This window comes from Pseudophryne corroboree, chromosome 11 (assembly GCF_028390025.1).
Source record: "Pseudophryne corroboree isolate aPseCor3 chromosome 11, aPseCor3.hap2, whole genome shotgun sequence".
NCBI lineage: Eukaryota > Metazoa > Chordata > Amphibia > Anura > Myobatrachidae > Pseudophryne > Pseudophryne corroboree.
In genome coordinates, this window is record NC_086454.1 from 42,515,302 (window position 1) to 42,533,281 (window position 17,980).

The 17,980-nt window shown below is 50.5% G+C and overlaps 1 protein-coding gene across 1 annotated transcript in view; it reads left to right on the forward strand.

Moving 5' to 3' along the window:
• The first annotated feature begins 4,024 nt into the window (after window positions 1–4,024).
• NUCB2 (nucleobindin 2) overlaps window positions 4,025–17,980 on the forward strand; it is an 83,589-nt gene continuing 69,633 nt past the window's right edge. The window contains exon 1 of the mRNA XM_063944081.1: window positions 4,025–4,160. Coding sequence (XP_063800151.1) covers window positions 4,152–4,160 — 9 coding nt within the window. The 5' untranslated portion in view covers window positions 4,025–4,151. The remainder of the gene's footprint in view (window positions 4,161–17,980) is intronic.

Consider the following 17,980-nt stretch of genomic DNA (forward strand, 5'->3'; position numbering starts at 1 on the left):
AACCCCAACCAATTCCTCACCCTTATAAGGCTCTATGTGCCTTTTAAAGTCAGCATCACCTGTCCAGTGTCGGGTCTCCAATACCCTCCTGACAGAATGGACATTGCAATAATTCAGGATGCCAGCCGGCAAAATATTCCTCTGTGCATCCCTCATATATAAGACGACGTCTTATGTTCGCAAAATAGTATCCCTGTTTGAAAGGGGTACAGACCACGCTGCAGCAGTCTGCAGGTCTCAGTCTAGTACCTGAGTGTGTAATTACAGACTTCAGGATAGCCTCCTGCTATTTATCAGCAGGTACCTTCAAAGTGGCCGTATCCTAAGACGGCAGTGCCACCTTGACAAACGTGTGAGCGCCTTATCCACCCTAGGGGATATCTCCCAGCGTAACTTATCCTCTGGCGGGAAAGGGTACGCCATCAGTAACTTGTTAGAAATTACCAGTTTCTTATCGGGGAAACCCACGCTTTTTCACACTTCATTCACTCAGTTGATGGGGGAACAAAACACTGCCTGCTTTTTCTCCCCACACATAAAACCCTTTGTTTTTAGTGGTACTTGGGTTAATGTCAGAAATGTGTAACACATTTTATATTGCCGGGATCATGTAACGGATGTTCCTAGTGGATTGTGTATATGTCTCAACCTCGTCGACACTGGAGTCAGACTCCGTGTCGACATCTGTGTCTGCCATCTGAGGGAGCGTTGATGGCCTTTGAGACGTCTGGGCAGGCGCGGGCTGAGAAGCCGGCTGTCCCATAGCTGTTACGTCATCCAGCCATTTATGTAAGGAGTTGACACTGTCAGTTAATACCTTCCACCTATCCATCCACTCTGGTGTCGGCCCACAGGGGCGACATCTCATTTATCGGCATCTGCTCCGCCTCCACATAAGTCTCCTCATCAAACATGTCGACACAGCCGTACCGACACACCGCACACACACAAGGAATGCTCCAATGAGGACAGGACCCACAAAAGCCCTTTGGGGGGACAGAGTGAGAGTATGCCAGCACACACCAGAGCGCTATATAATGCAGGGACTAACTGAGTTATGTCCCCTATAGCTGCTTTTATATAATTTATACTGCGCCTAAATTTAGTGCCCCCCTCTCTGTTTTAACCCTGTTCTGTAGTGTAGACTGCAGGGGAGAGCCAGGGAGCTTCCCTCCAACGGAGCTGTGAGGGAAAAATGGCGCCAGTGTGCTGAGGAGATAGGCTCCGCCCCTTTTTCGCGGCCTTTTCTCCCGCATTTTTATGGAATCTGGCAGGGGTTAATATACATCCATATAGCCCTGGGGGTTATATGTGATGTATTTTTGCCAGCCAAGGTGTTTATATTGCTGCTCAGGGCGCCCCCCCCCAGCGCCCTGCACCCTCAGTGACCGGAGTGTGTGGTGTGCATGAGGAGCAATGGCGCACAGCTGCAGTGCTGTGCGCTACCTTGGTGAAGACTGATGTCTTCTGCCGCCGTTTTTCCGGACCTCTTCTTGCTTCTGGCTCTGTAAGGGGGACGGCGGCGCGGCTCCGGGACCGAACACCAAGGACTGGGCCTGCGGTCGATCCCTCTGGAGCTAATGGTGTCCAGTAGCCTAAGAAGCCCAATCCGGCTGCAAGCAGGCGAGTTCGCTTCTTCTCCCCTTAGTCCCTCGCTGCAGTGAGCCTGTTGCCAGCAGGTCTCACTGAAAATAAAAAACCTAAATCTATACTTTCTTTCTAAGGGCTCAGGAGAGCCCCTAGTGTGCATCCAACCTCGGCCGGGCACAAGATCTAACTGAGGCTTGGAGGAGGGTCATAGTGGGAGGAGCCAGTGCACACCAGGTAGTCATAAATCTTTCTAGAGTGCCCAGCCTCCTTCGGAGCCCTTTATTCCCCATGGTCCTTACGGAGTTCCCAGCATCCACTAGGACGTTAGAGAAATTCCCATTGTAGCACACTGAATGAGCCGAAATTCACATTGTAGCACACTGAATGAGCCGAAATTCACCTTGTAGCACACTGAATGAGCCGAAATTCACCTTGTAGCACACTGAATGAGCCGAAATTCACCTTGTAGCACACTGAATGAGCCAAAATTCACATTATAGCAGAAGAACCTCAAGTACCAGCATGTGGGAAAATAAGTGGTCCGCTGGTACCTGTAGTTCTACAACAACAAAAATACCCAAATAAAAACACAACACACACACCGTGAAAGTAAAATTTTATTATAACACACTTACACACTCACACATACTTACCTACATCCCACGCCAATCACGTCCACTTGTCCAGTAGAATCCAATAGGGCCGGTACCTGTAAAAATGAGAGAGATTACTTACCTACATGCCACGCCGTTCACGTCCACTTGTCCAGTAGAATCCAATACCTGTAAAACAAGTAATTTAGACATAAAAACTTTAATTCACAGGAGGGGGAAAAAGGAGAGAGAGAGAGAGAGAGAGAGAGAGAGAGAAAAGACCTGCTACTGTGTGTGGACGGAGCCGGCGGAGGAGGACAGGAGAGAGCCACCTGGTGCCTGTCAGCGGGAGGGGAGGACGGAGCCGCCGGAGAAGGACAGGGGAGAGCCGCCTGGTGCCTGTCAGCGGGAGGGGAGGACGGAGCCGCTGGAGAAGGACAAGGGAGAGCTGCCTGGTGTCTGTGAGCGGGAGGGGGGGACGGAGCCGCCGGAGGACAGGGGACAGCAGCACTCACTGCAGAGCCACCGCTGCTCCTGTCCGTTCCGCCTCGCGACGCGTGTGGGTGATAGGACAGCGGATCCAGTGTCCAATCATAGGTGCCTTGCTGACATGGGGGTGGTCAGCGAGGGGTGGTCAGCGAGGCACTTTCTTCAGTGCCACATTCTCTGTGTTTTTCAATGGGCTTTTACAGCCCAGTGCTAGGCTCCGCCCCCTGCTCTATCCCCGTTCCTATTATGTATTGGAGGCACTGCTATCAGTGCCTCCCAAAGTTATTTCACTAAAAACAACAACTTGCATTACATCAAGAAGATACTTATGACACAGAATGTGTCATAAATATCTTCTTTGAATTATTTTACTAATTAATCACAGGGGAGGCACTGCCTCCCCTGACTGCACGTCCCTGCTCTTCCTGCCTAATGTGTAAAAAGGGGGACTCTGCTGCCATAATATGTAATACCCCTTTTCCACCTGAGCACGGGTCGCAGACTGGAGCCTGACACGGGAGCTACCCGGCTGCAGCCCGTGCTCAGCCCCCTTTCCCACAGCGCTCACCAACCCCAGCATATTGCCGGGTTGGTGATGCTGCTAGTGAAGCAGCAGGGGCGGCGCTGGGAGATCACATGATCTTCCAGCGCCGCCCTTCCATAGAGTATGAACGGGAGCCGTGTCGCATCGACACGGCTTTCGTTTACACTACACAGCTTACCGGGTTGAACACGCGTTCAACCCGGCAAGCTACCCGTGTGGAATTCCTGGATCACTTGATCCGGGAATTTGCACGGGGGACCTTTTCCACTAGAAAAAAACACGGATAAATGCGCGCCCCCGCACATTTACCCGTGTTTTTAGAACTGGTGGAAAAGGGGTATAAAAAAGGGGTACTCTGTTGCCATAATGTGTCAAATTGGGGGGCTCTGCTGCCATTATGTGTAAAATGGAGGGGACTCTGCCTGCCTTATGGGTAAAAAGGAGACTCTGCCTGCCTTATGTGTGAAAATAGGGCTCTACCTGCCGTCAGGTGACATGGCCGTCAGGTAGTATACACAGACCCCGTGTCAGGTGATAGGGCTAAGGATATAGACCCCAAGTCGGGCGGCAGCCAGGTACTACCCCGGGGCTGTCAGGTGATAAGTAGATATACCCCACGCGGGTAGTGACAGGGAAGGATGCCTCGGGCGGTTGCCAGGTAACGACGATCAGCCGCAGCAGCCACGTCCCCCGGCTTCTGATGCTGCACTCTGGCGCCGCCTTCTCACAACAGCCAATCAGGAGACTCCGCATCACGATGGCAGGGAACGACGACGGCAAATCAGGAGGCGTCAGAGAGCTGGTTTCCACGGCAACCAGTTCCGCCCGAACCACGGGGCGTCTCCATCCAAGATGAGGGCGGTGTTTGCAAGACGGGCTGGTCAGGGTTCCAGAGCCCGGAACAGAGCGGCGGAGACCGCGGCCGCACCGGCAGGATGGGAAGGGTGAGTGTGTCCTGGCGACTGGCGTGCGCTGTGTGACGTGTGTGTACAGTTGTGACGGTATATATGGTAATACGTCACCCTGTACTGTCACTGTGCCTAGTGTTTAGTGCAATATAGCGTCACTGTGGGCTGTCTGGTGACATGGCCAAGTACACAGAATTAGGGGCCCGATTCTGCGCAGACTTGGGGGCCCGATTTTGCATGCAGGGTGAATCCTGGCTTAGATGCCCGGTCCTGCATTCAGGGTGAATCTTGGCTTAGATGCCCGGTCCTGCATGCAGGGTGAATCCTGGCTTAGATGCCCGGTCCTGCATGCAGGGTGAATCCTGGCTTAGATGCCCGGTCCTGCATGCAGGGTGAATCCTGGCTTAGATGCCCAATCCTGCAGGCAGGGTGAATCCTGGCTTAGATGCCCGGTCCTGCAAGCAGTGTGAATACTGGCTGCTTTTGGATGTAACCCCAAAATACTGGACAGCTTCATTGTTACAGTGCAGTTAGATGGGAGCAAGGACATGCCCCGTGCCAGCTCTAAAGGGGGAATTCAATTGCCAGTGAAAGGCGCAAATTGCCATTGCTGTGGTGTTTAAATGCCAACAATGGCACCCCATCTCGCACCCTTCGCCTGGCCGGCTGAATGGTGGATTTGCATTTCTCTAACGTCCTAAGTGGATGCTGGGGACTCCGTCAGGACCATGGGGATTAGCGGCTCCGCAGGAGACAGGGCACAAAAATAAAGCTTTAGGATCAGGTGGTGTGCACTGGCTCCTCCCCCTATGACCCTCCTCCAAGCCTCAGTTAGGTTTTTGTGCCCGTCCGAGCAGGGTGCAATCTAGGTGGCTCTCCTAAAGAGCTGCTTAGAAAAAGTTTTTTAGGTTTTTTATTTTCAGTGAGTCCTGCTGGCAACAGGCTCACTGCATCGAGGGACTTAGGGGAGAGAATTTCAACCCACCTGCGTGCAGGATGGATTGGATTCTTAGGCTACTGGACACCATTAGCTCCAGAGGGAGTCGGAACACAGGTCTCACCCTGGGGTTCGTCCCGGAGCCGCGCCGCCGACCCCCCTTGCAGATGCCGAAGTTGAAGAGGTCCAGAGGTCCAGAAACAGGCGGCAGAAGACTTTCAGTCTTCATAAGGTAGCGCACAGCACTGCAGCTGTGCGCCATTGTTGTCAGCACACTTCATACCAGCGGTCACTGAGGGTGCAGGGCGCTGGGGGGGGCGCTCTGGGCAGCAATGTATTATACCTTTTTTATGGCCAAAATACATCACATATAGCCCTTGAGGCTATATGGATGTATTTAACCCCTGCCAGATCTCACAAACTCCGGGAGAAGAGCCCGCCGTTTTAGGGGGCGGGGCCTATTCTCCTCAGCACACGGCGCCATTTTCCTGCTCAGCTCTGCTGAGAGGAAGGCTCCCAGGCTCTCCCCTGCACTGCACTACAGAAACAGGGTTAAAACAGAGAGGGGGGGCACTTATTTGGCGATATGATTACATATGTGAAAATGCTATAAGGGAAAACACTTGTATAAGGGGTTGTCCCTGTATAATTATAGCGTTTTTGGTGTGTGCTGGCAAACTCTCCCTCTGTCTCCCCAAAGGGCTAGTGGGGTCCTGTCCTCTATCAGAGCATTCCCTGTGTGTGTGCTGTGTGTCGGTACGTGTGTGTCGACATGTAGGAGGACGATGTTGGTGAGGAGGCGGAGCAAATTGCCTGTATGGGTGATGTCACTCTCTAGGGAGTCGACACCGGAATGGATGGCTTATTTAGGAATTACGTGATAATGTCAACACGATGCAAGGTCGGTTGACGACATGAGACGGCCGGCAAACAAATTAGTACCTGTCCAGGCGTCTCAGACACCGTCAGGGGCTTGTAAAAACGCCCATTTACCTCAGTTGGTCGACACAGACACGGACACTGACTTCAGTGTCGACGGTGAAGAAACAAACGTATTTTCCTTTAGGGCCACACGTTACATGTTAAGGGCAATGAAGGAGGTGTTACATATTTCTGATACTACAAGTACCACAAATAAGGGTATTATGTAGGGTGGGAATAATCTACTTGTAGTTTTTCCTGAATCAGATAAATTAAAGTGTGTGATGATACGTGGGTTTCCTCCGATGGAAAATTATTGGAGGTATACCTTTTCCCGCCAGAAGTGAGGGCGAGTTGGGAAACACACCTTAGGGTGGATAAGGCGCTCACACGCTTATAAAAACAAGTGGCGTTACCGTCCCCAGATACGGCCGCCCTCAGGGAGCCAGCTGATAGGAAGCTGAAAAATATCCTAAAAAGTATATACACACATACTGGTGTTATACTACGACCAGCAATCGCCTCAGCCTGGATGTGCAGCGCTGGGGGGGCTTGGTCGGATTTCCTGACTGAAAATATTGATACCCTTGACAGGAACAATATTTTATTGACTATAGAGCATTTTAAGGATGCATTTCTATATATGCGAGATGCGCAGAGGGATATTTGCATTCTGGCATCAAGAGTAGATGTGATGTCCATATCTGCCAGACGATGTTTATAGACACGACAGTGGTCAGGTGATGCAGATTCCAGACGGCACATGGAAGTATTGCCGTATAAAGGGGCGGTCCATCGGACCTGGTGGCCATGGCAACAGCTGGAAAATCCACTTTTGTTACCCCAAGTCACATCTCAGCAGAAAAGGACACAGTCTTTTCAGTCTCAGTCCTTTCGTACCCATAAAGGCAGGCGGGCAAAAGGCCAGTCATATCTGCCCAGGGTTAGAGGAAAGGGAAGAAGACTGCAGCAGGCAGCTCATTCCCAGGAACAGAAGTCCTCCACAGCTTCTGCCAAGTCCGCAGCATGACGCTGGGGCCATACAAGCGGACTCAGGTGCGGTGGGGGGTCATCTCAAGAGTTTCAGCACGCAGTGGGCTCACTCGCAAGTGGACTCCTGGATCCTACACGTAGTATCCCAGGTGTACATTGGAAATTCGAGACGTCTTCCCCTCACAAGTTCCTGAAGTCTGCTTTACCAACGTCTCCCTCCGACAGGGAGGCAGTATTGGAAAAAAATTCACAGGCTGTATTCCCAGCACGTGATAATCAAAGTACCCCTCCTACAACAAGGGAAGGGGTATTATTCCACACTATATTGTGGTACTGAAGCCAAACGGCTCGGTGAGATCTAAAAGATTTGAACAATTACATACAAGGGTTCAAATCAAGATGGAGTCACTCAGAGCAGTGATAGCGAACCAGGACGATATGGTGTCACTGGATATCAGGGACGCTTACCTACAAGTCCAAATTTTGCCTTTCTCACCAAGGGTATCTCAGGTTCGTGGTACAGAACTGTCACTATCAGTTCAGACGCTGCCGTTTGGATTGTCCACGGCACCCCGGGTCTTTACCAAGGTAATGGCCGAAATGATGATTCTTCCTAAAAGAAATATGGACGCTTTCCTGATAAGGGCAAGGTCCAGAGAACAGTTGGCGGTCGGAGTAGCACTATCTCAAGTAGTTCTACGACAGCACGAGTGGATTCTAAATATTCCAAAATCGCAGCTTTTCCGACAACACGTCTAATGTTACTAGGGATGATTCTGGACACAGTCCAGAAAAGGATGTTTTCTCCCGGAGAAGAAAGCCAGGGAGTTATCCGAGCTAGTCAGGAACCTCCTAAAACCAGGAAAAGTATCAGTGCATCATTGCACAAAGGGTCCTGTGAAAAATGGTGGTTTCTTACAAAGCGATCCCATTCGGTAGATTTCACGCAAGAACCTTTCAGTGGGATCTGCTGGGAAAATGGTCCGGATCGCATCTTCAGATGCATCAGCGGATAACCCTGTCTCCAAGGACAAGGGTGTTTCTTCTGCGGTGGCTGCAGAGTGCTCATCTATGAAAGGGCCGCAGATTCGGCATTCAGGACTGGGTCCTGGTGACCACGGATGCCAGCCTGAGTGGCTGGGGAGCAGTCACACAAGGAAAAAATTTCCAGGGAGTGTGATCAAGTCTGGAGACTTCTCTCCACATAAATATACTGGAGCTAAGGCCAATTTACAAGGCTCTAAGCTTAGCAAGACCTCTGCTTCAAGGTCAGCCGGTATTGATCCAGTGGGACAACATCACGGCAGTCGCCCACGAAAACAGGGCGGCACAAGAAGCAGGAGGGAAATGGCAGAAACTGCAAGGATTCTTCGCTGGGCGAAAAATCATGTGATAACACTCTCAGCAGTGTTAATTCCGGGAGTGGAAAACTGGGAAGCAGACTTCCTCAGCATAACCTCCACCCGGGAGAGTGGGGACTTCAGCGGGAAGTCTTCCACATGATTGTAAACCGTTGGGAAAAACCAAAGGTGGACATGATGGCGTCCCGCCTGAACAAAAAACTAGACAGATATTGCGCCAGGTCAAGGGACCCTCAGGCAATAGCGGTGGACGCTCTGGTAACACTGTGGGTGTACCAGTCATGGTATGTGTTCCCTCCTATGCATCTCATACCAAAAGTACTGAGAATCAAGGAGATGAGTAAGAACGATACTCGTGGTTCCGGATGGGTCAAGAAGGACTTGGTACCCGGAATTTCAAGAGATTCTCACGGAAGAACCGTGGCCTCTACCTTTAAGAAAGGACCTGCTCCAGCAGGGGCCTTGTCTGTTCCAAGACTTACCGCGGCTGCGTTTGACGGCATGGCAGTTGAACGCCGGATCCTGAAAGGGCATTCCAGATGATGTCATCCCTACCCTGGTCGAAGCCAGGAAGGATGTAACCGCAAAACATTTTCACCGCAATTGGCGAAAATATGTTGCGTGGTGTGAGGCCAAGAAGGTCCCTACAGAGGAATTCCAACTGGGTCGTTTCCTACATTTCCTGAAAACAGGACTGTCTATGGGCCTAAAATTAGGGTCCATTAAGGTTCAAATTTCGACCCTGTCAAATTTATTCCAAAAAGAACTGGATTCAGTGCCTGAAGTTCAGACGTTTGTAAAAGGGGTACTGCATATACAGCCTCCTTTTGTGCCCCCAGTGGCACCTTGGGATCTCAATGTTGTTTTGAGTTTCCTAAAGTCACATTGGTTTGATCCACTCACCACTGTGGACTTAAAATATTTCACATGGAAGGTGAAGATTCTATTAGCCCTGGCTTCAGCCAGGCGTGTGTCAGAATGGGCGGCTTTATCATATAAAAGCCCTTACTTAATTTTTCATTCTGACAGGGCAGAATTGAGGACTCGTCCTCAATTTCTCCTTAAGGTGTTTTCTGTTTTTCACATGAACCAACCTATTGTGGTACCTGCGGCTACTAGGGACTTGGAGGACTCCAAGTTACTTGACGTTGTCAGGGCCCTGAAAATATATGTTTCCAGGACGACTGGAGTCAGAAACTCTGACTCGCTGTTTAGCCTGTATGCACCCAACAAGATGGGTGCTCCTGCTTCTAAACAGACGATTGCTCGCTGGATTTGTAGTACAATTCAGCTTGCTCATTCTGTGGCAGGTTTGCCACAGACAAAATCAGAAAAAAGCCCATTCCACAAGGAAGTGGGCTCATCTTGGGCGACTGCCTGAGGGGTCTCGGCTTTACAACTTTGCTGAGCATTTACTTGGTCAGGGGCAAACACGTTTGCTAAATTCTACAAATTTGATACCCTGGCTGAGGAGGACATGGAGTCTCTCATTCGGTGCTGCAGGGTCATCCGCACTCTCCCGTCCGTTTGGGAGCTTTGGTATAATCCCCATGGTCCTGACGGAGTCCCCAGCATCCACTTAGGACGTTAGAGAAAATAAGAATTTACTTACCGATAATTCTATTTCTCGTAGTCCGTAGTGGATGCTGGGCGCCCATCCCAAGTGCGGATTGTCTGCAATACTTGTACATAGTTATTGTTACAAAAAAATCGGGTTGTTATTGTTGTGAGCCGTCTGTTCAGAGGCTCCTACGTTTTGTCATACTGTTAACTGGGTTCAGATCACAAGTTGTACGGTGTGATTGGTGTGGCTGGTATGAGTCTTACCCGGGATTCAAGATCCTTCCTTATTGTGTACGCTCGTCCGGGCACAGTATCCTAACTGAGGCTTGGAGGAGGGTCATAGGGGGAGGAGCCAGTGCACACCACCTGATCCTAAAGCTTTATTTTTGTGCCCTGTCTCCTGCGGAGCCGCTAATCCCCATGGTCCTGACGGAGTCCCCAGCATCCACTACGGACTACGAGAAATAGAATTATCGGTAAGTAAATTCTTATTATTAGTGCTCGCTACACTATGGGGCAGCGGACACCTGTGTGTGAGATCGGGCTGCACGGCTGTTGTTGCGCTGATTCAGCCAGACGAATTCGCCAGCAGTTGAATTCACCGCTAAATTTTATCTAAACATGTGTATCTGCCCTGCCTGCAGTGCGATATGGCGTTCCTAGAGAGCAAGGGTACTCCTGTGTCAAATCCTGGAGAAGGGGGCGGGGACATATACATAGAAGGAGCCCGGAGAATTCGCACTTTGCACAGTGGTCACCGTCAGTGAGACAGAGGCGGTCGCTGGGCGGGAGGGGGCTGAACGGCGGCGTTAAGCCGCTGTTTAGGGGGAGCGGTCCGGCCAATGCAGGCGTGGCCGGACCGTTGGGGGGGCAGGCCGCGGTGGCTGCGTGTTGTCTCACGCTGCGGCCAGTGGCAGCAACAATTTACTCCTGGCCAGCCGCAGGAACTGCGCTAGCCGGGAGTTACTCCTCAAATACAAAGGCAGCTGTTTGCCCGCCGTTTTGGGGGCGCGGACCGGCCAATGCAGGCGTGGCCGGACCGTGCGGGGGCGGGCTGCAGTGGCTGCGTGACATCACACGCAGCTGCTGCGACCTGGGGCAGCGAAGAGGTTCTCCCGGCCAGCCGCTGGAGCTGCGCTGGCCGGAGGTTACTCCTCAAATGCTAAAGCATCGCCGCTGTGCGATGCTTTTGCACTTCTGCAGGGGAGGGAGGCGGCACTGACATGCGGGGCGGACTAGCCTTATGCTGGGCGTACCCCCGCATGTCTGAGTGCCTGATCATAGCTGTGCTAAATTTAGCACAGCTACGATCAACTCTGAATGACCCCCATAGAGGGGGGGTGTGATGGCAGGGACTGGATGAGGGCCGTGACTTCATCTCCAGATACAAGAGAAAGTTAATTCAGAGTTTTCTCTAACGTCCTAAGTGGATGCTGGGGACTCCGTAAGGGCCATGGGGATTAGCGGCTCCGCAGGAGACTGGGCACAACTAAAGAAAGCTTTAGGACTACCTGGTGTGCACTGGCTCCTCCCACTAAGACCCTCCTCCAGACCTCAGTTAGATTCTTGTGCCCGGCTGAGCTGGATGCACACTAGGGGCTCTCCTGAGCTCCTAGAAAGAAAGTATATTTAGATTTTTTATTTTCAGTGAGATCTGCTGGCAACAGACTCACTGCAGCGAGGGACTAAGGGGAGAAGAAGCGAACCTACCTAACAGGTGGTAGTTTGGGCTTCTTAGGCTACTGGACACCATTAGCTCCAGAGGGATCGCACACAGGACCCGACCTCGTCGTCCGTTCCCGGAGCCGCGCCGCCGTCCCCCTTACAGAGCCAGAAGCAAGAAGGTCCGGAAAATCGGCGGCTGAAGACTTCTGTCTTCTCCATGGTAGCGCACAGCACTGCAGCTGTGCGCCATTGCTCCTCATGTACACCTCACACTCCGGTCACTGATGGGTGCAGGGCGCTGGGGGGGGGCGCCCTGATGGCAATATATGACACCTTGGCTGGCAAATCTACATCATATATAGTCCTAGAGGCTATATAGATGTAAAATTACCCCTGCCAGTATTCCTGAAAAAGCGGGAGAAAGTCAGCCGAAAAAGGGGCGGGGCCATCTCCCTCAGCACACTGGTGCCATTTTTTCTTCACAGTGCAGCTGGAAGACAGCTCCCCAGGCTCTCCCCTGTAGTTTTCAGGCTCAAAGGGTTAAAAAGAGAGGGGGGGGCACTAAATTTAGGCGCAATATATGTATACAAGCAGCTATTGGGGGAAAAATCACTCAGTTATAGTGTTAATCCCTGCATTATATAGCGCTCTGGTGTGTGCTGGCATACTCTCTCTCTGTCCCCCCAAAGGACTTTGTGGGGTCCTGTCCTCAGTCCCTGTGTGTGTGCGGTGTGTCGGTACGGCTGTGTCGACATGTTGGATGAGGAAGGTTACGTGGAGGCGGAGCAGAGGCCGATAAACGGGATGTCGCCCCCTGTGGGGCCGACACCAGAGTGGATGGATAGGTGGAAGGTATTAACCGACAATGTCAACTCCTTACATAAAAGGCTGGATGACGTAGCAGCTGTGGGACAGCCGGCTTCTCAGCCCGCGCCTGCCCAGGCGTCTCAAAGGCCATCAGGGGCTCAAAAAACGCCCGTTACCTCAGATGGCAGACACAGATGTCGACACGGAGTCTGACTCCAGTGTCGACGAGGTTGAGACATATACACAATCCACTAGGAACATCCGTTACATGATCTCGGCAATGAAAAATGTGTTACGCATTTCTGACATGAACCCAAGTACCACATAAAAGGGGTTTTATTTTTGGGGAGAAAAAGCAGCCAGTGTTTTGTTCCCCCATCAGATGAATGAATGAAGTGTGTAAAGAAGCGTGGGTTCCCCCGATAAGAAACTGGTAATTTCTAAACAGTTGCTGATGGCGTACCCTTTCCCGCCAGAGGATAGGTCACGCTGGGAGATATCCCCTAGGGTGGATAAGGCGCTCACACGTTTGTCAAAAAAGGTGGCACTGCCGTCTTAGGATACGGCCACCTTGAAGGAGCCTGCTGATAAAAAGCAGGAGGCTATCCTGAAGTCTGTATATATACACACACTCAGGTTCTATACTGAGACCTGCAATTGCCTCAGCAAAATAGTGCTGCTGCAGCGTGGTCTGATACCCTGTCAGATGATATTAATACCCTAGACAGGGATAATATTTTGCTAACATAGAGCATTTTAAAGACGTTGTCTTATATAGGAAGGATGCACAGAGGGATATTTACCGGCTGGCATCCAGAATTAATGCAATGTCCATTCTGCCAGGAGGGTATTAGAAACCCGGCAGTGGACAGGTGATGCTGCCTTTAAAAGGCACATGGAGATTCTGCCTTATAAGGGTGAGGAATTGTTTGGGGATGGTCTCTGGGACCTCGTATCCACAGCAACAGCTGGGAAGAAAAATTTTTACCTCAGGTTTCCTCACAAAAGCCTAAGAAAGCACCGTATTTTCTGGTACAGTCCTTTCGGCTTCAGAAAAGCAAGCGGGTCAAAGGCGCTTCCTTTCTGCACAGAGACAAGGGAAGAAGGAAAAAGCTGCTCCAGGCAGCCAGTTCCCAGGATCAAAAATCTTCCCTCGCTTCCTCTGAGTCCACCGCATGACGCTGGGGCTCCACAGGTGGAGACAGGTGCGGTGGGGGCGCGTCTCGGGAACTTCAGGGACCAGTGGGCTTGCCCACAGGTGGATCCCTAGGTTCTGCAAGTAGTATCACAGGGATACAGGCTGGAGTTCGAGGCGACTCCCCCTCGCCGTTACCTCACATCAGCCTTGCCTGCTGTCCTCGGAGAAAGGTAGTACTGGCGGCAATTCACAAGCTGTACTTCCAGCAGGTGAAATCAAGGTACCCCTCCTTCAACAAGGCCGGGGTTACTATTCCAAAATGTTGTGGTACCGAAACCAGACGGTTCGGTGAGACCCATTCTAAAATTGAAATCCTTGAACACTTATATACGAAGGTTCAAGTTCAAAATGGAATCGCTCAGGGCGATTATTGCAAGCCTGGATAATTTCAGGGTATCACTGGACATCAAGGATGCTTACCTGCATGTCCCTATTTACCCTCTTCACCAGGTGTACCTCAAAATTGTGGTACAGGATTGTCATGACCAATTCCAGACGTTGCCGTTGGTCTGTCCCCGGCACCGAGGGTATTTACCAAGGTAATGGCCGAAGTACTTATCCCGTACTTGAACGATCTCCTTATAAAGGCGAGGTCCAGGGAGCAGTTGTTAGTCGGAGTAGCACTATCTCGGGAAGTGCTACAACAGCACGGCTGGATTCTGAATATTCCAAAGTCGCAGCTGGTTCCTACGACGCGTCTACTGTTCCTGGGTATGGTTCTGGACACAGAACAGGATAAAAAGGGTTTCTCCCGGAGGAGAAGTCCAAGGAGTTGGCGTCTCTAGACGGAGACCTCCTAATACAAATACAGGTGTCGGTGCATCAATGCACGCGAGCCTTGGGAAAGATGGTAGCTTCTTACGAAGAAATTCCATTCGCCAGGTCCCATGCAAGGATCTTCCAGTGGGATCTGTTGGACAAGTGGTCCGGGTCGCATCTTCAGATGCATCGGCGGATAACCCTGTCTCCAAGGGCCATGGTGTCGCTGTGGTGGTGACTGCAGAGTGCTCATCTTCTAGGGGGCCGCAGATTCGGCATACAGGACTGGGTCCTGGTGACCACGGATGCCAGCCTTCAAGGCTGGGGGCAGTCACACAGGGAAGAAACTTCCAAGGCCTATGGAAAAGTCAGGAGACTTCCCTACACATAAATGTTCTGGAACTATGGGCCATTTACAATGCCCTAAGTCAGGCTAGACCCCTGCTTCAACGCCGGCCGGTGCTGATCCAGTCAGACAACATCACGGCGGTCGCTCAGGGAAACCGACAGGGCGGCACAAAAAGCAGGATGGCGATGGCAGAAGCCACAAGGATTCTCCGATGGGCGGAAAATCATGTGTTAGCACTGTCAGCAGTGTTCATTCCCGGAGTGGACAACTGAGAAGCAGACTTTCTCAGCAGACACGACCTCCACCCGGGAGAGTGGGGACTTCATCCAGAAGTCTTCCAAATGATTGTACACCGTTGGGAAAGGCCACAGGTGGACATGATGGCGTCCCGCCTCAACAAAAAGCTACAAAGAAATTGCGCCAGGTCAAGGGACCCTCAGGCGATAGCTGTGGACGCTCTGGTAACACCGTGGGTGTACCAGTCGGTGTATGTGTTCCCTTCTTTGCCTCTCATACCCAGGGTAATGAGAATAATAAGAAGGAGAGGAGTAAGAACTATACTCATTGTTCCGGGTTGGCCAAGAAGAGCTTGGTACCCAGAACTCCAAGAAATGATCTCAGAGGACCCATGGCCTCTGCCGCTCAGACGGGACCTGCTGCAGCAGGGGGCCTGTCTGTTCCAAGACGTACCGCGGCTGCGTTTGACGGCATGGCGGTTGAACGCCGGATCCTGAAGGAAAAGGGCATTCCGGAGGAAGTTATCCCTACGCTATTTAAAGCTAGGAAAGAAGTGAACGCAAGCCATTATCACCGCATATGGCGGAAATATGTTGCGTGCTGTGAGGCCAGTAAGGCCCCAAAAGGAGGAATTTCAGCTAGGTCGATTTCTGCACTTCCTACAAGTCAGAGGTGACTATGGGCCTAAAATTGGGTTCCATTAAGGTCCAGATTTCGGCTCTATCGATTTTCTTCCAAAATAGAACTGGCTTCGCTGCCTGAAGTTCGGACTTTTGTTAAGGGAGTGCTGCATAGTCAGCCCCCGTTTGTGCCTCCAGTGGCACCGTGGGATCTCAACGTAGTGTTGGATTTCCTGAAGTTGCATTGAGTTGAGCCACTTAAATCCGTGGAGCTACAATACCTCACGTGGAAAGTGGTCATGCTGTGGGCCTTGGCGTCGGCCAGGCGTGTATCAGAATTGGCGGCTTTGTCATGCAAAAGCCCTTATCTGTATTTTATATAGATAAGGCGGAATTGAGGACTCGTTCCCAATTCCTTCCTAAGGTGGTATCAGTTTTTCATGTGAACCAACCTATTGTGGTGCCTGCGGCTACTTGGGACTTTGTGAAAATGATACTTTGTATTTGTTGCAAAGTTCCTCGTTTTTACGTAAAACGAGGAACTTTGCAACAAATACAAAGTATCATTTTCACAAAAGGTTGTGGGACGTTCTTTTTATTTCTCACATTACTATACTAAATTGGAGGACTGCCTGACTACAAATTTGGACTGCAGTACTGCATTTTTTTATATGAGCTAATCAGCTGACTTATATGTTTATTATATTTTTACCATTGTGGTATATGTTACCTTGTAATCACCAGGCAAATTGGTAATATCGTGGTAATTAATCCTTTTTTAAAATTTTTTTTTTAAAAATAAATAAAAATATTCTTTATTAACATAATATTAGCGCTCCTTATTGTTTCTATTGAAATTCAATCCAGTTCCTCGCTATTTATCCTGTATGCACCCAACAAGCTGGGTGCTCCTGCTTCTAAGCAGACTATTGCTCGCTGGATCTGTAGCACGATTCAACTTGCACATTCTGCGGCTGGACTGCCGCACCCTAAATCTGTAAAAGCCCATTCCACGAGGAAAGTGGGCTCTTCTTGGGCGGCTGCCCGAGGGGTCTCGGCTTTACAAATTTGCCGAGCTGTTACTTGGTCGGGGTCAAACACTCTTGCAAGAGTCTACACGTTTGATACCCTGGCTGAGGAGGACCTAGAGTTTGCTCATTCGGTGCTGCAGAGTCATCCGCACTCTCCCGCCCGTTTGGGAGCTTTGGTATAATCCCCATGGTTCTTACGGAGTCCCCAGCATCCACTTAGGACGTTAGAGAAAATAAGATTTTACTCACCGGTAAATCTATTTCTCGTAGTCCGTAGTGGATGCTGGGGGCCCATCCCAAGTGCGGATTGTCTGCAATACTTGTATATAGTTATTGCCTAACTAAAGGGTTATTGTTGAGAGGCTCAGTTGTTATCATACTGTTAACTGGGTATAGTATCACGAGTTATACAGTGTGATTGGTGTGGCTGGTATGAGTCTTACCCGGGATTCAAAATCCTTCCTTATTGTGTACGCTCTTCCGGGCACAGTATCCTAACTGAGGTCTGGAGGAGGGTCTTAGTGGGAGGAGCCAGTGCACACCAGGTAGTCCTAAAGCTTTCTTTAGTTGTGCCCAGTCTCCTGCGGAGCCGCTAATCCCCATGGTCCTTACAGAGTCCCCAGCATCCACTACGGACTACGAGAAATAGATTTACCGGTGAGTAAAATCTTATTTATAAGATGGATCGGGAGGGGTGGTCAGGGATAGGAGAGGGCGGGTTGCTGAGGGTCTAGTTTGATGTTACGTCCTGACGTATAGAGTCAAGTTTGGACGTGAAGTAGGTGACAAAGTCAAGGGCAGAGAGTGAGGCGGGTAGTCGTTCATGATGTCGACATTAACTGTGTAGACGCTGTGGTCTTCCACTATTTTTATCTCTGACCCTACTGGAAATGTCGACAATAATGATATCAACATTTTAACCATGTTGACATTGTCACTATCCACCTTCTGCCGACGAGATTGTGAATGGCGACGTGCCGACTGCATGCCCACAGCATAGCTTCTTTGTCTTAGTTTATGTTCCCATCTGCTATGTGATTCTCCGTGTATGTTCTTACTTTACCTGTATTCATACTGGCATAGCGCCACTTCCCTGGTTCAGAAGGCAGTATATCATGTACCACAGTCACATCATGCTGGGATTTGTAGTAATCAGGCAGGGAGGATATTTTGCAGGCTGCGGTTTATATATGGCCCTGTTGGTATATTTTTTGTTGATATTCCCACTTTCAAACAGTTGAGTAAAGGACAACGATGAAACACATTAGGCCGCAGTTTTATCTAAATGGGAAATTATTGGGAAGCCACGGCTCCCTAGCAGGCAGTGGACACAGGAGCTTGCAGTCCGTTGCGTACTATGATTGTGCCTGTAATGATGGTAATGTGTGTATGAGCAGCACTCCACCTAAACTGGT